This window comes from Equus przewalskii, chromosome 8 (assembly GCF_037783145.1).
Source record: "Equus przewalskii isolate Varuska chromosome 8, EquPr2, whole genome shotgun sequence".
Classification (NCBI taxonomy): Eukaryota; Metazoa; Chordata; class Mammalia; order Perissodactyla; family Equidae; genus Equus; species Equus przewalskii.
Genome location: NC_091838.1, coordinates 31,661,660 through 31,688,343, shown reverse-complemented (window position 1 = coordinate 31,688,343; position 26,684 = coordinate 31,661,660). Strand labels below are relative to the sequence as shown.

The following is a 26,684-nucleotide window of genomic DNA, read 5'->3' as shown; positions in this document are numbered from 1 at the left end:
AACAAATGCGGCAAAATGTTAACAAGTGGTGAATTTAGGTCAAAGGGATACAGGTAATCATTGTACTGTTCTTTCAAGTTTTGGATAGTTTGAATTTTTTCAAAATAATAAGTTGGAGGAAATGTTAATAAAGACTTTAAAGAGGTTAAATAACTTGCCAAACTTCACGAAACTATTTGAAACACCAGAAATAATGCCCACTTCTGACATTTCCCTGAACTTCTCTTCACCCAACCATTTAACAAGGGCATTCTTCCAGAAGAATGGGGGTGAACCAGAGGAGATCAGCACCGGACTCAGATCTGCCTTCTTCGCTTGTTACTATTTAAACAAGAGCATGTATTCATTTTACTTTTGTGGTATAGGATAACCTTTTGTTCTTGGTGTGTATTCATTATTGTTGCTCCTCTGGCCCTCCCTCATCTTTTCTATAAACATAACTGAATTACCCACCATTGAATTTGAGCTTGCTTCCCAAATGTATTATTCTCATCAGTTTCATCCAGCAACTGGAAGGCTGAAGCGCCCTGATGAGTCCCAGAGTCCTGCCAAGCGACGCCGGAGGGGGTGAAATGCAGGGTCTTTAGATAACAGATCCCTTATCCTACCCTTTAGCTCTTAGGCTCCAGCAGTACATAACATCTCCAGATTTTTTAAAATATAGCCTCTTAGCAAGCTCTGTGTTTGGAACAAAAGTGCCAAGTCTTTTGGAGAAAACTCTCTTTTACAATATAGGAGCAATGGGGTTCAAATTTGTTTTGAACATCAAGAAAACCGAGGAGCTCCCATGCAATTAGCACAAAGGCGATCCAAGGAAATACAATCACCAGACGATTGATTTCACTTTGCATTGCCACACTGGTATGAAAGCCACATGGGCAAAATTTTTACTATTCTTCCATGAAAATTTTAACTTTATTTTAAAAGTGTTTATCCTTATCTCCTTTTGCCCTTACAATAAAATAGTAAAGTCGTGGCTCTAATATTCTCTCCACCTTTCCGAGACTGATGGTGGTGAGATGACTTGCAAGAAGCCATTCAACTGCCTCCTGTAGAGGTAAGATTGGACACCAGAGTTCTCAGCCTTGGGATTCTCGCTGCCTAATTCTAACCATGCCAGTTCACAAGGTGAACCATGCTGTTCTATACCTTATTTTGCATAACCCTAAATTTACTAGGACTTGATAAGCTAGCGGGTTTAATCTGTTCATGTTTTTTTCCATAGTTTCAGCCTCCCTTTAACATTACAAATTACTAAATACTCATTATGCACAATTTGGAAAATACAGAAAAATAAAAAGGAGAGAAGAAATTGCTCACAATCTCCAACCAAAATACTGTTTACATATGGCTATCAATTTATCGTAAATATTTTACTGACCTCTGAAGTATACCACTTGATTATTTTTTATTAAAAAATAAATAAAAATACTCATGTAACTGTCACCAGCTACCTGCCCTAAGTTGTTAGATTTACTTAGGCTTAAAGAGTTGCATGTTGCTTAGAAGCTTGACTATCTGCTTGACAAATGCCATCAGTATTTAATAGTTCCTCAAAGTTGTTTTTCAGGGAGATGAACAGTCACCCACCAACTCAAACTGGCTCAGACGAGTCCAGACCACAACTGCAGAACGAACACTGCACTGACGGACCGAAAATTGTGCTAAAGTAATATGCCCTCATTAACATCCTAAGTTCTCCTTCTCTGGGAGGGGCAAACAGCCACTCTTGGAACATGTGATGTATGTGGAGGCATGTATCTAAAATGTGCATGTGCCAGCCTATGCCTGCCTCTACATAGAATGACAAAACTTCCTTCTTGCATATTCATTCTATACCCCAAATAAAAGGCACCCACTCCTCATGCTCGAGGGGCCATAGCTTTGTGTAATTATTCCCCATGGTCTTCATTTTCTTTGCTGCATGCCACAAATAAAACTTTCTGCTTTATGTGACAACTACTTCTGGTGTGGTTTGAATTAACTTGCCAAGAATGGGACTCACATTTGATCTGGAGTCATAACCACCACCCAAACCAAGAAAAAGAACATTTCTAACATCACAGAAACCTCGCTCATGCCTCCTTCCAGCCAGCAAACCTCAGCTTCTATCAGGATGGAAAAGTTTGCACTCTGTTTGGACTGGTTTGGAACTTTTTATAAATGGAATCACACCTTCTTTATGCATTCTTTTGTGTCTGGCATCCTTCTCTCAACATTTCTTTTTTGTTTTTTTTTTTTAAGATTGGCACCTGAGCTAACAACTGTTTCCGATCTTTTTTTTTTTTTTTCTGCTTTATCTCCTCAAATCCCCCCGGTACATAGTTGTATATCTTAGTTGCACATCTTTCTAGTTGTGTCATGTGGGATGCCGCCTCAACGTTCTCTGACGAGCAGTGCCATGTCCAAGCCCAGAATCCAAACCAGCGAAACCCTGGGCCACTGCAGCGGAGCGCTGGGACTTATCCGCTTGACCACGGGCCGGCCCCTGTCAACATTTCATCTGCAAGATTCATCCATGTTGTTCCGTGTCATTGTAGTACATTCTTTTTATTTGCTCTATAGTATTCCATTGTGTGAATTTACTGTAATTTATTTATGGATAATTTGGCTTTTCTCCAGTTTTCAGTATTACAAATAATGCTGCTATCGAATTCTTGTACATGACTTTTGAAATACCTATATACTCCTTTCTCTTGCTTATATGATTAGATATGCAATTTTATATTTAGTTTTAGTAGATATTGCCAAACAGTGCACTAAAGTAATTGAGCCAATTTACACTGTCAACTTAAAAGCAAATTTGCCTGTTATTTTATCTCAAAATGAGTTTATTTGGGAATAGCCGAAAGAATCACAATTTGGGATGTGCATGCTACAGCAAACCGTAGGCAAATCCCATGACAAACCATAGGTGAAACAAAGAAAGAAGTGGAGCTGCCTTTGTAAGAAAATAAGGATGGAGGGAGGGCTGTTCTAAACAAAAGTCCACTCGGGAAAAGTAACAATTCAAGGTGGCAACGGCTTCCCATTGGCTGAGCTGCAGAGTTTCTCATTGGCTCGTCTGTTGCCAGTGGGGAGAGAAATCTTCCTTCAGCAGTAAAGTAGTTTTATTTCCTGTTGAAGATGCCTGGTCCTCTCTTCCTGGTTGGTGTAATTGAGGATGTATGATAGGGCATGAGCGCTCCACCTACAGCCATTCCCTGCTCCAATTTAGTTAACGGCTTCTTTTATCAATTTGCACACAATTTGTAAGAGTTTATAAGCAATCTATGAGTTCTATTGGCTCCGTTTTAGGTGAATATTTTGAGTGGTTTTTGTTGTTGTAAGGGAGCTGTGAAATGTTTCATTGTGATTTTATATTGCATTTCCCTCATTACAAATGATAATGGATACTCTTTCATGAGTTTATTGGCCATTTGGATATTATCATTTGTCAAATAGCTGTTTAAAATTTTACCCATTTTTTTTTAGTTGCATTTCTGCCTTTTGCTTATTGATTTACAAGAGTTCCTGATACAAATTCTTTACTGCATATGAGTAACTGCAGATATCTCAGTCTATGGCTTCTCTTTTTACTCATAAAGGTCTCTTTGGTACCCTGAAGTTCTTAGTTGAAGTTCTTAGTTTCAATGAAGACCAATTCATCAATCATTTTCTCTACTGTTCTTTACTGTTAGTGCTTTTCTCAGTGTGTCCTCTGGGAAATCTTTGTCCTAAGGGTATAAAGATTTTCTTCTATGTTATCTTCCACAATCCTCGTTATTTTTACCTTTTACATGATCTATGATCCATCTAGAATTGATTATTGTGTATGAGGCAATGTAGTGAAATGGGGTCAAAATCTATCTTTTCCTACCTGAATATCCAAACAACCCTGCACCATTTATTAGAAAATTTTCGTTTTCCTACTGCAATATAGTACATGTTTGTGACAACTCAAGTCACCATTTACCTGTGTCTGTTTCTAGACTCTTCATTCTGTTTCACTTAGCTCTTTGTCCATCACTGAAACAATGCTACACTTTTAATTTCTTTTATTTATAATAAACCTTGATATCTAGTAGCCTAGGTCTTTCTACCATGTCCTTCTTTAATATTTGATTAGCTATGCTTGGCCCTTTGCTTATACATTTCCACAAATAGCCTGCTGAGACTTGAGTGGGATTGCATTGAATCTATAAGTCTAGCTGAAAAGAAGTGATATTTTAACAATATCAGGTCTTCCAATTCTTAATCATGATATATTTATTCATTTATTTTGGATTTATTTACTTTCTCCAAATAGTATTTTATAGTTTTCTCATAGAGGTACAGCCTTTGTTACATTTATTTCTAGTTATCAAGATTTCTAATATTATTGCAAATTATATCACTTAATTTCCATTTTTGAAATGGTTGTCGCTAGAATATAGAAGTATACTTGATTTTTCAATGTCACTAAATTATTAAAGTAATAGTCAATCTAAATATTATTTTGCATTTTTTTATTTTTATGTGTACAAAAATATGACATATGTAAATAACACTATTTTAATTATTCTTTTCCAATCTTTATTATTTTTATTCTTTATCTTGCCATATGGCAAAAAAATAAGGCCTCCACTATAATGTTGAACATAAGTTGTAAGAGTGACCATCCATCACTCATCACCAATTTTAGGAGGAAACTGTTCACTATTTAATTATTAAGTAAAATGTGTATTACTGAGTTTTAGTGGATATCCCTCTATCAGATTAAGAACATTTCCTGTTAGTCAAAGCTTGCTATGAGTGTTGAATTTTATGAAATATTTTTCTGCTTCTACTGGAATGATATGATTTTTACACTTTTATTATATAAAGGTTGATTTTCATATATTAAACCTAACTTGAATTCCTGGAATAGATTCAAGTTGGTCATGATTTATTATCTTTTCCATATATTATTAGAATCATTTTGCTAATTTTTTTTAGTATCTTCATGTCTATTTTCATGAGAGAAATTAACTTGAAATTTTCCTTTCTTCGTTTGCTATCAGGATTATGCTGGCTTTGTAAAATAAGTTGAGAAGTATTTTATTTCTCTATTCTGTGGCAGGATTTGTGTAAAATTAATTTTAATTCTTCTTTAAAAGTTTTAAATAATTCTCTGGTAAAGCTGTCTGGGCCTGGAGTTTTCTTTTGGGAAAGGATTTTAATTTGTTTCATTTGTCTCTTTGTCTGGAATTCAGTACCTTTAATAGAATTCTCCTCTATGTCAGTTTAGCGTTTTATGAGAAATTCATCCCATTTAATATAAAATTTGAAATGTATTGGCATAAAGTTATTCATAATAATATATTTTTGCTTGTCTAAATGACTGTAAGATCTGAAGTGATATCCTCTTTTCCATTCCTGATGTAACTTGTGCCTCTTCTCTTTTTTCTAGTTTAAGTCTTGCTAGGGGCTCTCACATAATTGATTAAACAAAAAGACTTTGGCCATTTATAAAGAGTAACTTTTGGCTTGTTAAGTTTTCCTATGGTTCATTTATATTCTATTTCATTGATTTCTGGAGTTTTGTTGTTAATTAATTTAAGATGGATGCTTACCTAATTTGTTTTTAGCTCTCTACTTTTCTAAACTATGCATTTAAGTCTATGAATTTCCCTCCAAGCTCTCCTTTAGCAATATTTCTCAAGTTTTTGTGTCTCACATTTTCATTTTCATCTTTACTCAGTTCAAAATATATTTTTCTTTGTGTTCTTTATTTTATCTATGAGTTATTTAGAAGAGTGCTGCTTAATCTCCAAACAGTTGAGATTTTCCAGATATTTTTACCTAAATTTTGCTTAAGTCCACTGAAGTCAAATTACATATTTTATATGATTGTAATGCTTTAAAATTTGATGAAACTTGCTTTAAGATAGAGAAGATGGTCACTTTTAAAAATTTTCCACGTACACTTGAAAAGGATATTTGTTCCGTAGTTGTGTGCAGTGTTCTACAGATAATGATTAGGTAAAATTGGTTATTTGTGTTGTTAAAATCTTCTATATTCTTATACATTTTTATATTAGGTACTGAGTGAAGTGTGTTAAAATCTCCAACTATATTTATGTGGATATTTCTGTTTTTCTTTTTATTTCTGTCCATTTCAGCTTTGTAAATTTTATATGTGCACACAAGTTCATTATAGTATTTTCCTGTTGAATTGGCCTTTTATTCAGTGTAAAATCGAATCTATTTTTGTTAGTACAACAAAAACTACTGTCTTTTGTAGGCTTGACCTTCTGATCCTTAGGTGCCCTTATATTTGTCTCTTCTAAACAAAATATAGTTGCATTTAGTTTTGTTTTAAATCTAACCTGACAATATTTACTTTTAGTCAGAAAATTTAGTCCATTTATCTTATATACAATCACTGATGTATTGAGTTTAAATTTACCATCTTTCCATTTATTTGCTATTTCGTATGTTTGTTCTTTGTTCCTTTTGTCCTTCTTACCTCCTTTGATTAATCTAATAATTTTTATCATTCCATTTCTCTCTTATTAACTTAATTATACATTTTTATTATTCTTCTAGTGGTTACTCTAGAAATTACAAGTATCCAACCTAATTAGAGTCTCCCTTTAACTGATAGTTAGCACTTTTCTGAGCAAAGCAAGTAGCCTAAAGCACTTTAATCCCATTTAACTTTCTTCTAGATTTTCTGCTATTATTATTTTTAACACATTATTATTATAAGAAATGAATCTTAATTTAAACTTAGTCAAAATATTTACTTTTTATGTGTTCTTCACTGCTTCCTACATTTCTGTTTCCATTTTAGATCCTTTGCCTTCTGTCTAAAAATAATTTTGCAGGACTACTGACTGCAAATTACGTCAACTTTTATGTGTCTGAAAATGTGTTTATTTTTACCTTCATTTTTAAAGTATAATTTCCCTGTGAATTGAATTCACATCCCAGTTGTTTTCTTTCAGCAGTTCAAAAATGCTTTTCCATTGTTTTTTACTTGCATTTTGCCATATACCCAAAGATAGTGTACCTTTACCTAAGGATATTTTTTAAAATTTTGTATCCTTTTATCTTTGGTTTTCTTCAATTGTACTACTCAAATGCTTGAGTCTCATTTTCTTTGCATTTATCCTGCATAGTTTCATAAAGCTTCTTGAATCTGTGGCTTGGTGTCTTTTGTTTGGGGCGAACATTTGTGTTTAAAGTCTCTTCAAATATTGCTCCTGTCCCATTTTCTCTCTCATCTCTGTGACTCCAATTCCATGTAGGTATTTCTGTCATGTCCCTGTCTTTTATTCTCTTTTCCATATTTTCCATCTTTTTTCCCAATGTGCTTCTATCTGGGTAATTTTTAATGACCTATCCTGGAGTACTCTAAGTCACTCTTCTGTTGTAATCTACTCTATTAATGAACAATCTACTCAATTCCTAAACTTAATGATTTTATTTTTCAGTTCTAAGAAAAATGTCTAATAATTTCCTCTTCTCTGTTAAAAATTTCTATCATTTCATATATCCCCTTAAATATATTAATTCTAGTTATTTTAAAATCCATGTTTTATAACTTCAAAATCTTAAACAAACATGGATTTTTAGTCCTCTGTTTTTTCTCTTGGTTTTCCTGGCATGCTTGGACATCTTTTATTAAATGCCAGACATTGTGCATGAAAAACTGTAGAGGGTTTGGATCATTCTGTATTTCTCTAGAGAGAGTTTGATTTGTTTTTAGGAGGAACACAAGAAACAGCAGATCACCTTCATCCAGTCTAGGATGGTCCATTGCCCATAGCGCATAGCTTTTCAGAGGCAGAAAATTAAAACAAAGAGCATTTATCAGGGACTTTTTCTGTGATGGGCCATAAATTGTTTTTGCTTCTCTGGTACCTCAAAACTACCAAAATCTCTGATTAGCCTTTCAAGTCTTAGCAGCTGCTTTCTGCTTGGTTTCTTGGCAGTTTCTCCTGTGTGTGTAGGTTCTAAGTTGGCAAGTGCCTCCATTAAAACGGCTGGCAAAATCTTCACCTCACTGTTCTGCAGCTTCCTTCTCTCAGGAATCTTGGCCTTCTAGTGCTGGTTGCCTTGGTGGTCTTAAACTCCACTATTTGTCTTCCCAGTCTAGTGAGACGGCCACGAATTCTAGGCATTGCCTTCTCTTCAGCCTCCATGCTCTGGATCTTAAACTGGCGAATTGCCAGAGAGGGAAAGTTACACAGATGGTTCAAGTCAGCTCAATGAGCTTCCATTCTTTCCTACATTTTAGCTTCTCAAGTCCTGGGTGACTTTATTGCCATCTGATAATTCCAAAGAGTCACTTTTTTATTTTATCCAGATCTTTGAGTGTTTTTCACCTTAATGGTTTGTATGCTACCAGCTGGATGAGCCTAAGTCCACTTGCAATTATCTTTTCATTTTTAAAGTAAGTTATAAAGTAAAGAACTTGCAAAGTGATCCAACCAAAGTCTTATTGCTAATAGCTGATGGAAAGCCAAGTCTAGTCTTTATGTTTCCACTATCCCAGAAGTCTATGCCTTGTTTTCAACTATCCTACATTCCTCCAACTAGAAAATACTACTGATAATTACTGTGGGAAATTTTATTCCCTTGTAACATCTCAAGATAGACTGAAAGACAAATCAAATGTCTTAGCTAAATCTATGGCTACTTATAGAGTAACATCTTTGGTAAACCATTAAACATCAATCCTTTAAAGTCTTGAAAGAAGAGAAAGCATTCTTTCAGATCTTTAAATAAAAGCAAATAAACAGTGACTAGGTGATTCATCGACATGATAAAAAGCTCTCATAAAATGAAGCATAGTGAAGAGTTTATATAAATTTTTTACGTTATGTAAAACATATCACATCTCACATTTGTACCATATTTGAGAAATACTTTAAATATTGAGATTTCTTACAAAATTTGGTAGTTTTTAAAAAAATACAACTAAAAACTTAGTAATTACACTAACTGAAAGGTTTATTTTTCAATTTCTTATGAACATACTTGCAGCACATGTATAAATTCAGTCAGATATGCTACGTGAAAATATGCTGCTAAGACCGTCAAAGAGTGTGCTGCCTATGTTTTCTTCTAAAAGTTTCATGATTTCAGGTCTTACATTCAAGTCTTTAGTCCATTTTGAGTTGATTTTTGTGCACGATGTAAGATAATGGTCTACTTTCATTCTTTTGCATGTGGCTGTCCAGTTTTCCCAACACCTTTTATTGAAGAGACTCTCTTTTCTCCATTGTATGCTCTTGGCTCCCTTGTTGAAAATTAGCTGTCCATAAATGTGTGGGTTTATTTCTGGTCTCTCAATTCTGTTCCATTGATCTGTCTGTCTATTTTTGTGCCAGTACCATGCTGTTTGGGTTACCATAGCTTTGTAGTATATTTTGAAATCAGGGAGTGTGATACCTCCAGCTTTGTTCTTTTTCCTCAGGATTGCTTTGGCTATTCTGGGTCTTTTGTTGTTCCATATAAATTTGAGGATTATTTGTTCTATTTCAGTGAAAAGTATTGTTGAAACTTTGATAGGGATTGCATTGAATCTATAGATTTCTTTAGGAAGTATGGACATTTTAACTATGTTAATTCTTCCAATCCAAGATTACAGAATGTCCTTCCATTTCTTTGTGTGTTCTTCAATTTCTTTCAACAATATTTTACAGTTTTCTGTGTACAGAACTTTCACTTCTTTGGTAAGTTTATTCCTAGGTATTTTATTCTTTTTGTTGCAATTGTAAATGGGATTGTATTCGTAATTTCTCTTTCTGCTACTTGGTTTTTAGTGTATAGAAACACAAGTGATTTTTCTATGTTGATTTTGTATCCCGAGACTTGACTGTATTCATTTATTATTTCTAAAAGTTTTTTAGTGTATTCTTTAGGGTTTTCTATATATAAAATCATGTCATCTGAAAATAGTGACAGTTTCACTTTTCTCTTTCCAATTCGGATCCCTTTTATTTCTTTTTCTTGCCTGATTGCTCTGGCTAGGACTTCCAATACCATGTTAAATAGGAGTGGTAAAAACGGGACAAGTATAAATCCAATGGGTCCTCAAAACTCATTGAGCCCTTGGGTCTTCACCTCACTGGTCTAACACAAGTTCTTTCCAATACCAGGAGTTTTTCAGTGTCCCGTTTCTTAGCTAATTTCCCTCTCTGTGACACAACTTACTGCTTAAGTGATCCACCCATCATCTGTTAGTCCAGAGAACTAGCCTTCCTAAAATGTATCATGAGAAACCATACAGCCCAGCAGTTGACAGATCAAACTGTGAGTGAATCCTGACTCTGCCCCTTTCTAGTTGCATGAATGTGGGTAAATTGCTTTAGAGTTATGAGCCTCAGTTTCCTCATTTGTAAAATGGAAATAATAGCATCTATCATTCAGTATGGTAGTGAGGAATGGGGCTAAAGTATATAAAGCAACTAGTATAGAATGAGGCATATAACTAACACCATAAATGATAATTACTTTAATATGGTTTTGTAATAAATGTATTTAAACACAAATTAGTAAGTATAGTTTCTACTAAATGAAGAGGTGGATTATTCATTAATAATGAAAGTATTTTGTGTTATAGTCCAAAATGCGACCAAATCCCAATCAAGATTACCATTTTGTTATGCTCCTCTAATGAAGAGATTTGATAACATTTGGTAATATTAAAAATTTGATAAATTAATAAGATATTTGGTTATTTATCATCTACATATCTCAGTAGACAGTGGTGGAAGATTTTAATGATGGTGCTCCCCAAGAATCAGGCCCCTAGAGACACTTATTAAAATGCAAATCTTTGGGTCCCTCCTAAGAATTGTTAAATCAGAATCTCTGAGAAAGAGGTCTGGGCATTTTCATTTTCATTTTCATAAGCATTCCAGGAAATCTTTTTACACTTTGTAGTTTGAGAACCATTGCTTTATGATTAAACAAAGAATAAACCCTGCAGTCCTTAGTTTCTTATACTCTTACATCATCCCTACTAGAGATATTGTGACAAAGTTTGTGTATTCAGGCATCAGTTCTTGGAAAGAAATCAAGTGAGAAAAGTACAAGTATAAAGTCATGATCTCAGCCCTAAAGTTAGAAGGACTAGGTTGGCTGTAATGCAGTGAGAAGTTCAGCTAAGTTGATAATCTTGCTAACTCTATAATGAAAATATTATGACAAGAAGACAAATGTACCCACATGGTTCTAACGGTGAATATTCTTAACTCTTAGTACTTTCACTCTATGGATTAATCTAAATGCAGCACAGAACAATTTTAAATATTGAGCACTGCTTTTTAAGCCTCCTGTCATCATCTCAAACAGCATTCTACTCTTTTTCATTATAACACTTACCGTATTTTTAATGCATGTGTCTTACAGTTCAGTTTTTGTTTACCGATCTCCCCACAAGGTGAGGCTATCAGCTATGTCATAGTAGGGTCATGTGTATTTTGGTTGGGATACCAAGCCAGCAAACTCCTAGGCACACAACAGATGATAAATATCTATAGAGTGAATAAAATGAGTGTTTTATGCATTGAAAATTTTTATCAGAGTTTAGCCATAATTTTTCCTCTAAATACATGATTTTAAAGGTTTTCATAGTACCAGAAATAAGGAGATCCAGCAGCCCACTGGAGAAACTTGGACTCTGGAGTCAGGTAGTCAGTCCCGAGTTTTAATTCCATCTCTATTGCTTTGGCTATGGAACCCATTGACGTATTATTTAACTCCTCTTTCTCTGTTTCTTCATCTCATGACGCCTTTCCAAATGAATAGACTATAAATGACAATTGGATATACAGGAATATCTTTCAAATTCAGAAGGTAGCAAAAACATAGGCAGTGGAATGAAGCCGCAAAATTTAGTGGTTACGAGACCTCTAGCAAGACTTCACTCTTATCCCAGCTGTTCTTTACTCTCAAAATGACTTTTCATGGTAAATTGCAATACGACTAGCTGATATTTTAGAAATCTCACAGATAATTAATAAGTACTCACAGAGTGTTCAAATTCTTGAGTTCCTTGAAGGCGCTCTCAGGAATTTCTCTTATTCTGTTAAACCTCAAGTCTCTGGGAACATAAAAAGGGGAAGAAAGATTATTCTATATCGATTCTAGTTGTGTCATTATTTCCAGAAGTTTGAAAGTCAATTCTCCTTTTTTAATCAAATATATAGCACTAAAGGACTAAACATAATTAAGACATAATTAGGCATGTCATGTGCTAATCATTAAGTATGTTGTTTACAGCACATTATGCAAATGGGGTGCCATATGCCAGTCCAAAGGTGCCAGACAAGTGCAGATAGAGCACTTCAAAGTGTTAAAGACAGTTACTCCATTTGCTTTAGGTTGTATTTGTATGACACCAAAACAAATTCTAGATATGGCAACATGCCCATAGAGTAAATTTAATCTGGAAATAATATTAGAATATCAGATGTCACCTATCAATTCAAAATAACACCATTGCTCGAGTTTAGGCAAAGTTATTAATTAGTTCATTTTTCCTCATAGTCCAGGAATACAATAGGCTTCTAAGGAAGTATTAAAGCAAGTTAACAAAACAATTAGTTTGACAGAGATATTTCTCCACAACCAACATTCTCTTTCATCAATCAACATATTACTTTACTCAGCATGTAAATTATTGAGTGCCAACTACATGCCACACACCATGTTAAGTAACAGAGACACAAAGGTGAGCAAGATATGGTCCCTGCTACTGAGCAGTCATAGTTCCATTGACAGTGACAAACACATAATTATAATACTAGTATATAAAGTATTAGTGGTACAATAGAGAGACAAACAAAATGCTGTGCACACACAGATGACTTGAGTATTGGTCTGCACAGACCCCCTCTATCAGAGGGAGAATAACCTGCTCCACTCCCTGTGATTTTGGTGGAGACAAGTACCTTTCCCTGTCCCCAACAGGGTGACTTAGGCCAGCCAACTGGGGATACTGTCTCTCCAGACACTCTTTCTTCCTTGGGGAGCATATGGCTCAAGCAAAGCCTATTAGGGACTTTCATGAACATTGATATGGCTGCTGAATAAAATAGTTATGTTCTTTACCTGAGATTCAGAGTTTATGGAAAAATGAGCATCTAGGGCTCCTGGCGCCCATCTAACCCAGACTAGAAAGAGCCAACCTGAGAATAAGCTAAGCAGAGACAAAAATAGGGTCAAAATATGGGTAAAGAAACAAAGCCCTGGATCCAGCTATGCCTGAGACCAAATTTACCCCTTGACTTTTCAGATATCTGAGACAAACTGTAATTTTGATAAGCTTCTGTGTGCTGAGTTTCTATCACCAGTGTAGGGAGCATAGAAGAAAGATAAAATAATTTACTTGGAAATGTGAGACCCAAGGGGATCACATCAGGAAAATTCTACAAGGCATTGGAATGTCAGTTAAAAAAAAAGGAAAAAAAACACATAAAGAACAAAACAAAACTATCTCTATCTCTACTTCCCCTCAATTAATTTCTCCAAATAAAATTCTTCATCTCCATAAAATGTTGTTCTATCTTGGAATACTTCATTCCCAAATCTTTGTAAGATTACCTTAAAATCCTACCTATCATTTTATGTTTCTCCTGAGTCAACTTTGGGAGAATACGCACAATTTCACAGGAGCTGTTATTTTCCATTAAAATAACTCACTGTGTCTATGCCTCTTTGTTAGATGGAATGGTGCTTAAACACTGCACACTGGATTTGATGTGTCTAGACCAGATTTTTAAAGGAAACTTTATAGTTATGTGAGATTCTCCCTATAAACACGCAAGGCATAAAGTTATATAGACCTAAATACCCTAGGAGTGCAGGTTTCCCTTAAACATAGAAGCTTTAAATTACAAAAAGGACTTTCTTCTCTCATTAAACCATAATTCCTAATAATCATCCTAAATTGAGATGCCAACAATACAAGAAAGGAGCAAATATAAAAAGATAAATCTTTTTCCTTCTTTTAGGCTTAGAAATTTTTGAAAAATTCAGAAAAGTAAAAATCAGAAAATAATAACCTTTCTTGTCCACATGCAGAATTAACAACTGTTTACACATTGATATAGCTGCTTCCACTCATAATTCCACATATTTTTATTTTTACTACACAAATCATATATAAAAACATATTACAGGTTAAAAAAAAAAGTCTCTTTTAAGCACTATCTTAATTTTAAGTTTGTCTCCTCTCCCTAGATGGAACCACTGAGTTTGATGCCCCTCTTCAGACAGACATATATATGTATGCGAGTAAATATAAGATAAAAAGTATACAAATATAAATATGAAAATAAACATAATGTAGGTAATATAAAAACTGTATCGTCTTTAAATTTATAAAAATGGTATCAAACTTTACATGGTTTTTAAAACTTTGCTTTCCCCCCCTTACTGCATCTTTTCTATGTCCTTCCTTGTGGACACATAAAGATCTAGGTGTTTACCTCACTCTTCTGTAGTACTCTACTGTGTAGACAGACCACAGATCCTTTGTGTATTCCCTTACTAACAGACATTTTGGTTGTTTTCAGTTCTTTGCAACATTATTTACACACAGTATTGCAATAAAAATGCATGCATGTCTCCTTGTGCACGTGAAGAAATGTTTCTCTGGGGTAAATATTTAGAATTGGGATTGCTAGATTGTACGGTACGTACATATTCAGTTTTACAAAATGAAGACAGTCCAAATTTATTTTCAACTAGGTACAGTCTATATATATATATAAGTAATTGAAAATAATGTGAAAAGATGCTTGAACTAATCACTAAACTACAAATTCAGACTTTTTGCAGGATTAATTTGAAAGTCAAGATGCTATGTGTGTTCGTTATCAAATTCCCTCTTTGTCTTCAAAAGCAAGCAAGAGTAAGTTCTCCTGCCACAAGAACAGTCTGGTGAGGTCTCCATTGTCCCAAGGGTTACTCAGGGACTGTGGGATGCAAACCTACCATTCTCACTGGAGAGGCAGCCACTCGGAGTCTCTTCCAGAGAAGCAAAGCGCGCTTAAAGATTGAAAGATTTTCTCCAGGTTGACTTAAATCCCTATAAGGCATATTCAAAGGCCCCCAAATTAATATGTTAACAGTTGGTCTTCTTTGGCTGGTATATTCTACCACATAAACCTTTATAGTTGGTACATTTTAAATTGAAATTCTGGGGAAAGTTTTCCCTTCATAATTTTAATCCCTGCATTTTTAGGATTGCATATGTGGCATTGAACAATGCATTGCTTAGAGTATGGTAAATAGTTTTTTATACAATTAAGTGAAAAATTAGATCATTTGAATTCAAATGGCCACCAAATTTGGATCATGCTTCTTTCTGTGTAAATAAGTTTAGCCCAAAATATAATTCATTTTCCCATATTGCCTCTGTTTTGCTCAAGGTGTATAACTAACAATTTCACTTACACAAATTTTGTCATATAAGACTTCCCTTAGCATAACATGTTGCACTATATTTTCACTCTTTACATAATTAGAGTGAAAATTGAATTATTATATATCCTTCACAATTAATCCCATTGTTATGTATAATATTGATAAAACAAAATTCATGATAATAACAACCGCTATTTAACACAATTTTCATCTCATCCATGGTTCATTGGAATTCAATTTAGAAGCAATTCTAGGAATTGCACCAAGATAAAAGCTAAGCCATGGAGTTTACTAGAAGTGGTTAAACAGAATTAATCTGTCTGTCTCTCTGATTTCCCCTAGCTCAAGTTGCTGAAGTTAGAGAAGAAGTGCTTCATGCTCTTCACAGCAAGAAATTTGTACTCGATGTATGTAACCAGTAACAGATGGGTTTTTAGCTCAAACTCAATCCCAAACGGTTCTTCTGCCAAAAAGAGTTTAAAATGATTTTTCATTGCAGAAAGAGGGCAAAGAACAAGCACGTGCAGAGAGCAACATGAACTAGCCCCAAATAAATTAGTAGAGCTCAAGATCACACCAGTTAGTCCCTTGAAGAAACAGTGCACACCAGTGCTAGTGTGCAGCCCCTGGGGGTTACACGGAGTCATACCACGTCCGAGTGCAGAGAAGTCCAAAGACCACACGGTGGGATAGAAAGGCCAGAGCTTGTCCAGATCCCGAGGTTCTCAGTGTATTTCATAAATGCCAAAACTTAGGGCATATTTAATGTTAACATTAAACATTGTTTGTAATTGTTCAATCCACAAAATAATTGCAAAGTTGATTTTTAAGATTATATTCTCTACTGTTTGCTGTACAAATGGTGCAGTCCAGTTTAAGATGAATGTGTTGCTCTTGAAATACTATCAGCCTGGCTCTGGGACTCAGTCCATAATGTTGTTAGGAGATAAAATCAAAATTCTAAATTTGAGCCCCTTCCCAAAGGTGCAACCCAGGCCACACCCCACATCTGGCCCCACTGTGGTGTGGATCATCCCAATAACATCCCAGGTCGGAGGTGCTCTTCAGGTTTGTGACGAGTAGACACTTGGGATAAGCAGGCCACTTTCTAGCCATTAGAGCTATGATCTGGTGCTGAGAGAGCCAAATAAAGAAGGTGAAAGTCTTCGGGAGTGCCATCTTCACAGGGTGATTTCTGACTGAGTGAGCCACTTGTTTCTCTCATAACTGAGAAATAGTCATCCTGGCAGAAAGCTTATCTGCATGAAAAAAGGATCAAGCAGATCAGTACTTCAGACAAATGCATTCCTGTTGAAGGCAGGGATGCAACGAAGTCACTGTCCTGGCAAAAGCACACAACTGCAGACAGAATGTCAACAGATTCCCGTCTCCCTCAGTTCCCGAAAGGGTGGGAGGGAGCAAGATGACTCTGGTAGCTGGGCTGTTGTCTTCTGCGCCAGGGGTCACCTGTGCTCTCTGCCTCTGGCCCAGCTCTGGAAGCAGAGCACAGCGCGTTCTCTGCTCCCTGCAGCGCAGGCCCCCAGCCACGTGAATCCCAGCCCCACACAGCTGTCGTCCCATGTGCCACCCCTTCCTCCACAGTGTCTAGACACTGCCGCCCTCACTGACCAGACCTTAGAGTCAGAGGAAGGATGTAAGAGATTTCTCCACAACCTCTCCTCACTGCCCTGAAGTCTTCTTTATCTTTTTGTTTTACAGCCTGTCAGTGAGGGAGTTGGAAATATATTCTCCAGGTCTGAGAAAGAGCACTTGGAGGACGCTACTCAATGCATCTCTGGCCTGATTCCCAGTCATGTACCCATCTGAGGAATGTTCCTTGGTTTTCTCTGATCTCAGGTGCATTTTCTACTTACCAAGTGCCAAGTGGCCAGAGTTTGAGCTCATCATCTGCTGCTGTTTGGCCCGATATTAACCTACTGTGAAGGTTAATTTATGTGTCAACTAGCTAAGCCATGGTACCCAGTTTTTGGTCGAACACCAGTCTACATGTTGCTGTGAAGGTATATTTTTATATGTGATTAACACCTAAATCAGTAGACTTTGAGTAAAGCAGACTACCCTCCCTAATGTAGGTGGGCCTCATCTAATCAGTTGAAAGTCTTAAGAGAAAAAAGGTGGAAGAACTCTGAAGAAAGGAGAATTCTGTCTCCAGACTGTCTTTGAACTCCAGCTGCAAATCAACTCTTCCCTGGGTCTCTGGCCTGCTGGTCTGCTTTGCAGGGTCTGGACTTGCCAACCCCCAAAATATTATGAGCCAATTCCTTAAAATCAATCTCTCTTTCTTTTGCTATCTCTTAGAGACTCTCTCTCTCTCTCTCAGTGAGATTCTATTGATCTCTTCATCCTATTGGTTCAGTTTCTCTGGAGAAGGCCAATACTCCCAATATGACCTTCTCTGCTGAAGTAGAAATGATCATGTCGATTCAGTCACTTATTTCATGAAGCTTTGCTGAAGACCTGGCCCACACTTTGCCAAGCACCATCTCTTGCAAAGGTGGGGCAGGTCATGTCAATGAGTGAAACAGGCTATAGGTAAGAAAGGGTGCCAGGGAAGCAGGATTGAAAGCCTGGGCCAGAGGCCAGCAGTGGCCAAGTGGTTAAGTTTGCATACTCCGCTTCAGCAGCCCAGGGTTTCACCAGTTTGGATCCTGGGCGCGGACATGGCACCACTCATCAGGCCATGCTGAGGCAGTGTCCCACACGCCACAACCAGAAGTACCTACGAATAGAATATATAACTAGGTACTGGGGGACTTTGAGGAGAAGAAGAAGAAAAAAAAAAAGAAGAAGATTGGCAACAAATGTTAGCTTCAGTGCCAATCTTAAAAAACACAAACAAAGCCAGGGTCAGGAGGCCCAGCTAGGACTTCCAAACCTACACAGAATATGCCCAGTCACTAAAGGGTCTGCCTAGGTCGGACTTGCATATCAGAAAGCTCTAAGGAGGGTGGCCCCGAGGGTCTCTGCTCCAACTCGGTGCTGCTGTGGTGTTCAAGTGAGAATCATTACCAGCTGTACTGAGACCACTGGGTGAGGAGCTCGAGAAAGGGAGGGCAGGCCTCATGGGAACCCTGGCTGGGGTTGGTGCAGGGTGGGTGGTACTGCAACTGATAAACAGTTAGCCATTGATTATTAGGTAGCTAGTAACTAAAGTTTTTTCTTTTCTGCGATTACTGACTATAGCTTTCAGTAGTTCAGCTGCCCACTGTTAACTGTGCTGCCTGGGTAATGTACTACCTGACTCCCACTAGGCTCCTACAGATAACATCGCCCTGGAGCCTGGGTCACCATGTAATGGGTGTTGAACTGTTTTTCAGGAGTTAGGATCCCCTTGTACAGGTCATGCTCGTTGAAACCACCAACTCATCAACTGGGCCTGCACAGATGCCTGATAAGTGACTTTTTGACATCAAGAGGCTAAAAACACCACCCTCAGATCATGCTAACGCCACCATTTTGTGAACATGTGTCCTCTGAAGAGGCACGGAGTCTGACCACGCTTATGCAGATCGTCAATTCCCTCACCTCCACTCACCAAACTCCACATTTCAGACCGCGTTGCCCCCTATCCCATAAATATCCCTGAGTCCCCATTTTCAAGAGGACGGATATGAGTCTTGCTCTCCCCCTTCCTCACTCGGCTGCCTTGTGATTAAACTCTCTCTGCTGCAGTCTTGTCATCTCAGTGTTTGGCTTTCTGGGCAACAGGAAAAACGAACCTGGTTTGGTAACAGTACTGGATTTTTTCTCTTCTTTTTTCCTGTATTTGATACTTATATCTCCAACAATAGCTGAAGTGCCTGTACATAAATAAGAATACTATAAACACTTCAAAGAAAATACTAGAACAACATTATAACAGTTCTTCAATCTAGCTTCATTTTGTACCTCAATGAAATTTCCAGCACTATTTTCCAGAAATGAATTGCATCCCCTCTCAAACCTAAATTAAATCAGGCTGGAGTGAAGCTCTCTCCACTGAAGTACTGGTTCATAAAAGTCCTGGGAGGAGGAAATCAATTCCTTTATGGGTCTGAGAGTGCTCAGCACTGTCGGGTGCTCACAGGAAGTTAAAACTAGAAGGTACCAGAGGAACACACCCACGCACAAAAACACACACACACACATAAAGACTAAAAGGTTGTCCTTTTCTTTAAGCTTCCAGTTTCTTACAAGGAACAGGTAGTCCTTTCATAATCTCGAAGAACTTGAACTTTTTTAAAAGAAGTTATCTTACAGCTCAATTACTCCAACATCTGACTTCCTATGTGAGAGAAGAGCCGCGGTGTGTTCTCGTGTATTCATCCCAGCTGAAGCTCAGCGCTGCCTTTTCAAGGCAAGTGTTAATATGCTGGCTTCAGAGCTGCAACATCTCATTCACCTCAAAGCAAAGCAAGTGGCCTTGGGGAATGGCTCCCAAGTGTGTCTGCCGACAGAGCAGGCCCTGTCTCCAGGCTCCCACCCACCTTAAACTTGTGCGGAGACTGACGCCCAGGATGGTGGAAGGGCACACTCATCATCCCCCAGACACCAGAGCCAGAGGCTGCATCAGAAAACACATTTCCTGATTTCCATTTTAGGATAATTTCCATCTCATTATCCTAAGCCGAATTCCCACTTTCCTCAGACAGAATAGTTAGTACGCCATTTTAAATCCCTTCTCTTTCAGGGCTTACATGGTTAGAATGAAGAAACACCCTTTATTTGCACAAATGAGCTAACAGTGACAACATTAATGGAACGTGTTAACCAGTCCAAAGCAAGTCAACCTGGACATGAGTGCCCAGCTGCATTACGAAGGGAATTAAAAACATCTAGATGTAAAAGAAGGCACTGTAATTTTGAAATGGGGTCTTCCTGAATGTGGAAACCTGGAGAAAACAGAAAATTCTGCCAAAACAGTTCCAGATTTCTTCTTCCTCTACACACCTGATCCTTCTAGCAGATGTCACCAAAGGGTAGTCCTCTCCTCCAGGTCAAAGAGATGCTATCAAGAGAGATGAGGTGGTTTAATTTGTCCTAGATGTTACAATGCTGGCAGCACCGGCTACAGGCTGCACAGTGTTCACTGAATCCCAGGCATCTGTATGTGAGAATGGTGGCCAGCAGCAAAGCTTCTCTCTGAGGTGAGAAGATATCCCACTGCATAAAGGAACATCTTTAGGGGAAGAAGAAGCTCTGAGAGAATTTCCACACAAAACTGAAGCGTAGCATCTTGAATGTTAAGACGTTGCTAACTTCGTCATTTTGTGAAAATGCATTACAAAATAACGAGACGTAACTTTTCAAAGGAGTTACTTAACATAATTTATAGTATTGGAGTCATCATGATACCATGCAATAATTTTAACTTTTCCTGTCTCCTCTCTTTGTTTTAAGCATGGCTCCTCTGAATGCCCCTGTGCCTGGGAAGATGGCCAGCATCAGTGGATCCTGCTAGACAGGTACGGACCCATTTGTATGTAAGCCAATCCAACACAGTCGGAAGGTAGAGAGAATATTACAGAATCACTGAGATCAGACGTGGTTATATTGTTATCCTACATTACATTTGTCTCGATTGCCCCTCCTGTTTCCTACTGCTGGGGGGCTACTTTGTTCTGGGAGAATCAGAAGGATCCCCTGGACCGGATCTCCCTTCTTTGGTGATCTAGGACTGGTCAGAGTAGATCCACTTCCAGGGTGCCCTATGCCATAGGATAAAGCTAAGCCTGTGTGTGTGGCACACAACCAGCTCCACACCTCCCCGTGAGCTCCTCAGGCACACCAGGGTGCAGTGAACAAAACTTTTAGTCACATCCTGGTCACACTGTTTTACAACTCTGTACGTGTGCACACACTGCTCCTTTATGTGAACTGTCCTTGCCTTTCTTCTCTCTCTATCACATCTTCGAGACAGCATGTAAACATCACATCCATGGTGAGGTCGAAGGCACTGCATCCCCCTTGGAGCAACTTTGCAGTTGGTCAGAGTGTAACAGAGCCAGTGACAGTGGCTCTGTTATCTGCACCTTCTACTTGGGGTTCTGTCTCTGTCAATGCCCAGATTGGCTGCCACACTGCAATGCTGCCATGAGCCTCCAAGTCCATCCCTCATTTCCTCAGGGAAGCATTCCCTGACAACTGCTCTCTGGGGCCCTAGGTGCTCCCCCAAGGCTTTTTCATGGCAGGCAGTTTCGTTTCGCATTGTGGCAATGAATGCAGGCTTCAGAGTCAAGGCAGCACATCTGGATTTGGTCTCACTCAGCCACACCACAGCTGTGTGACCTGGGACAGGCCCATGCTCTCTCAGGGTTTCCTTATAAAATGCAGCTAATGATACTCAGGCTATTGTATTAAATGTCATAATTTACACAAATCATTTAGAATAGTGCCTGGCATGTAGTAAGTGCTAGTAGTTGTAGCATTGTCATTATCAACATCAATTCTGCTATTATAATATTTTAAATATGACATTGTAATTGTCTAATTACAATGTCTCTGCCTCCCGCTGCCCACCACAGCCAAATGGATCTATTTAAGAGAAGGAGTAAGTCTAAGTTATCTTTGTATACGCAGCACAAGTTTGCATCCTTAGCATAAATACCGACACAGAGTATTGAATGATAATAATAATAATAATACTGGGATGAACCACCTATGGTCCATAATGGGCAAAATAGGAAATACTAGAGGTATTAAAAAAATGGAGGGGCCAGCCCTGTGGCCGAACGGTTGGGTTCGCACGTTCCGCTGCTGCGGCCCAGGGTTTCGCCTGTTCGGATCCTAGGCGCGGACATGGACCACTCGTCAGGCCACGTTGGGGCAGTATCCTGCATGCCACAGCTGGAGGGACCCACAACAAGAAAATGTACAGCTATGTACTAGGGGGCTTTGGGGGGAAAAAGGAAAAATAAAATCTTTAAAAAAAATGGAAAAATTAGATTTTGGTTCAGCTACAAATAAGACACCTACATTAGCACCAGTAAATGAAAAATCAACTTTAGTAAATATTAGTGAAAACAAACTCTAATTCAAAGTCAATTTTTCAGAAAGAAATGAGAAATCCAGTTAACTGAATGCACGTTTCTCCATGAGACTAGCCAAGCTGGTCACTGTCTCTTGCAGTTCTGTGTCTGGGTGTCACACACCAGGTCAACTCAAGTATTGGGAAATGTGGCTGTGTGCCCCAGGCAGTTACTGGGAATCAACTCTCCATACGCCAACCACTGCATTCCTGCAGCTCAGCACATAAGCTGCCACAGATACTAGATTTTGCAATAGCCTCAACTTCTCAAATGTATGATGTCCTTTTTGGGAAATAAATTTTTGTCTGTCTATAATTTTAGTATATTATTTAACATTTTTGTTCTATCTGCCATACCAAGATTTGGATGCCAATCGTAACAGAAAAAAAATGATTCTGATTTTATTTTTAAAAGAAAGAAATCTCTAAATTTAGCATTTTTTTGCTTTCGTTCTTCAACTCACCACAAACTGACTTCCTCCTTTATCACTTCATTCACGTTGACCTGGCCTAGGTCATCTATGCGCTCTTGATGGGTAAAGTCCAAATGAGTGCAAGCCATCATTCTACTTTCTTTTGGTCGCATTTAGTGAGGTTAGCTCCCTTTTTCTTTAAGCACTCTTGATCTTCTCCTTTCTCTAGAAATAGTCTGATCAGACTCCTTTCCCAGATCGTGTTTTGTTGCCTATCTTTTAAGTGCTGATGTCCCAAAGGCTATGCCCCCAGCCCTCTTCTCCACTCCCTTAACCTTCCTGAACAATCTCATCCAATCTTTTGGTTTTCAAAAAACTATGTAGAAGTAAGGGAACAGGAAGTATCTCTAAGCGTAAGGAAATAGAAGTGTGTGTGTATATACACACATGTATACACATATACAGACAGAAAGACATACATGTACCAAATCTCTACCTTTCTCTTGGATATCTACCACGTCCTTTGTGCCTGAAATTCATCCACTCACTTGACCTCTCTAATAGATAAAAGGTACCTCAACTTTCCCCAGAGCCTAAAACATCCTCTTCTTCCTCCTGTTTCCCTTTATCCACCCAGACACAAAATCAGAAACCTAGGAGCATATCCATATAGCTACCAAGTCCTCTGCATCCTCCTCAAGACAAGCCCTGTACTCACATCATCACTGTCCTGACAGTCCATTCTCTTCCACTTCTTATGTCTCTCTTGCACACAGCTGTAGGAATTTCTGTAGGAAAGCAAACCATTTTGTTTTGTTGTTAATTTATTTTAACCGTCATAGTTTAAAATCCTTCAGTGGCTCTCCAGTGCCAGCAGAGCCCAAGGAGAGCTGCTTGTGTAGTATGACGCCCCCTATTCCTCTACTTCCCTGCCTTACCCTTGCCAACACCTCTGCATCCTGTGCTTTCACTATGCCAGTGCTTCCAATCTCTGCAACACTTCAAGGTGCATCATGCTTTTATGTCATTCATCACACTGATCTTTTTCTAGAATTCTTTCTCACCATCCTATCCTAAAAAATACCAACCTATTTTCTAAAATTCAGTTCAGTAGTGATCTGTTCTATAAAACCATGAACCTCATAAGAAAGCTCAAGCATTACAATTGTATCAAAAAGAATAAAATACCTAGACTACATTTCACCAAGGAGGTGCAAGACCTGTACACTGAAAACTGTTATACATTAATGAAGAAAACTGCAGAAGAAACAATAAATGGAAAGATATTCTATGCTCACGGATTGGAAGAATTAATATTGTTAAAATGTCCATACTCCCTAAAACAATCTATAGATTCGATGCAGTCCTTATCAAAACTGCAATGGTATTTTTCAGAGAAATAGAAAAAATAATCTTGAAATTGGTATGGAGCTACAAAAAACCGCAAATAGCCAAAGCAATCTTGAGAAAGAAGGACAAAGCTGAAGACCTCACATATCCTGATTTCAAACTATATTACAATGCGTAGTAATCAAAATAACATGGGCTTGGCATAAAAAAGAGACACATAGATCAGTGGACTAGATTAAACAGCCCAGAGACAGACCAACACATATAGAATCAATTAATTTACAATGAAGGAATCAAGAACATACTATGAGGAAAGAATAGTTTCTTCAATAAATGGTGTTGGGAAAACTGGACAGCCACATGCAGAGCAATGAGACTGGACCACTATGTTACACCATACACAAAAATCAATTCAGAATAGATTAAAGACTTGAACATAAGACTTAAAACCGTGAAACTCTTAGAAGAAAACACAGGCAGTAAGCTCCTCAACATTGATCTTGGTGATGATTTTTTTGATCTGAAAACAAAAGCAAAAATAAACAAGTGGGACTACATCAAACTAAAAGCTAATGAAAAGGTAGCCTATGGAATGGGAGAAAATATTTGCAAATCATGTATCTGATAAAGGGTTAATATCCAAAATACATCAAGAACTCATACAGCTCAATAGCAAATAAAAACAATTAAAAAATGGGCAAGGGATCTGAACAGACATTTTTCCAAAGAAAACACAGAAATGGCCAACTAATACATGAAAAGGTGCTCAACATCACTAACCATTAGGGAAATGCAAATCAAAAACGCAAAGAGATGTCACCTTACATCTGTTAGATTTACTATCACCAAAAAGACAAGAGATAACAAGTGTTGGACAAGGTGTGGAGGAAAGGGAACACGTGCACTGTTGGTAGGATTGTAAATGGGTGCAGCTACTATGAAAAACAGTATGGAGTTTCCTCAAAAATATAAAAATAGAAATACCTCATGATCCAGCAGTTCCACTTCTGGGTTTTTATCTAAAGGAAACAAAATACCAATTCGAAAAGATATCTGCACCCCCATGTTCACTCCAGCATTATGCACAATAGCCAAGATATGGAAACACCCTAAGTGTCCATCAGTGAATGAACAGATACAGAAAATTTGGTGTATATATATATACACATACATATATGTATGTGTATATATATGTATGTGTATATATGTATGTATATATATATGTATGTGTATATATGTATGTATATAGATGTATGCATATAGATGTATGTATATAGATGTATGTATATAGATGTATGTATATAGATATATACACACAATAGAATATTATTCAGTCATAGAAAAAGAAAGAAATCTTGCCATTTGCAACAACATGGGTGAAAATTAAGGGCATTATGCTAAATAAAATAAGTCATAGAGAAAGACAAATACCATATGATCTCACTTATATGTGGAATCCAAAAAAAAAAAAAAAAAAGGGAAAGCTTGATCATGCTCCTGGTGTACCTAACCCCTCCCTTAGTTACTATTCTGTAGGCACATGCAACACAGCCCATGGGCTTTGTGCCAGGCAGGGCCATTGGGACTTAATGTTGGTTCAACAAAGAGATGAATGAATGAATTACACTCTTTGGAGTTCTGAAGAAATATAATTTTTGGCGAAAACAAAGTGGTTTTTTTCCCCCGTGTTAGCCCTACCAAATCTACACAAGGTGAAAATTGCAAAAAGTATATTTATTTATAACTTATAGAAAAATAGTTGCCCTCTTTTCTTTACCAATCTGCTATTTTCATGACTGGTTTTCTGTTGCAGTATTTTTGTGCCGTAATTCACCCCACAGTGAGATCAGCAATAACCTCTCATCCAGAGAGCTAAGGATGTTCAGTAAATGTCTACAACCTCCCTACATTACAGAATTAGGTAGCAAGACAGAGTAATCAACATGCTGACAAAGTGGTCACCATAGCTGAGGGATATTCATAGTAGAACTGTTTGGAAGTGCAACTTCAGTTTCTCTTGCTGAAAACAAGCAAAGGGGAGAGGGCTGCTTTTTGTGAAATCTATTTGCACTAGAGATATGCTCAGAATTAGTCTGGTGGTTACATTATGTTTGCTCATTCCATGGCAAAAACTTTTGTTTTAAGGCTCAGAAACTAGTTTTCACAAATCACTTCCATCTGCCTTCCATGCCTGAAAATCATCCTGTGTGAAATAGCAGACTGACATGGAATCTACCTGTAACATAGCTGAGCCACTGAATGAGAAGTCAGTGGATTTTGCATTTTTCATGTCACAGGTGAGGAATTCTTGTGCCAAACCCAGAAATCTCACCAACATGGTGGCAGCTTAAAAGAGGGACCAACCCACTGAGTATCACAGTGAATGATAACGCTCTACTTCCACCAGTTTTTACCATAATACAAGCTTATCATGGTAGAAATATAACAGGCTGAAGGAAGAAAAGATCTCTTATAGGTAGGATTTTACTCAACCAAGTTTTTTT

At 37.6% G+C, this 26,684-nt stretch overlaps 1 protein-coding gene across 1 annotated transcript in view; it reads right to left on the bottom strand.

Annotated features, from left to right (window-relative positions):
• The window catches only part of LOC139085064 (probable oxidoreductase PXDNL), a 311,563-nt gene that overhangs the window by 134,747 nt on the left and 150,132 nt on the right, over positions 1 to 26,684 (bottom strand). The window contains exon 2 of the mRNA XM_070630618.1: positions 11,990 to 12,061. Coding sequence (XP_070486719.1) covers positions 11,990 to 12,061 — 72 coding nt within the window. The remainder of the gene's footprint in view (positions 1 to 11,989; positions 12,062 to 26,684) is intronic.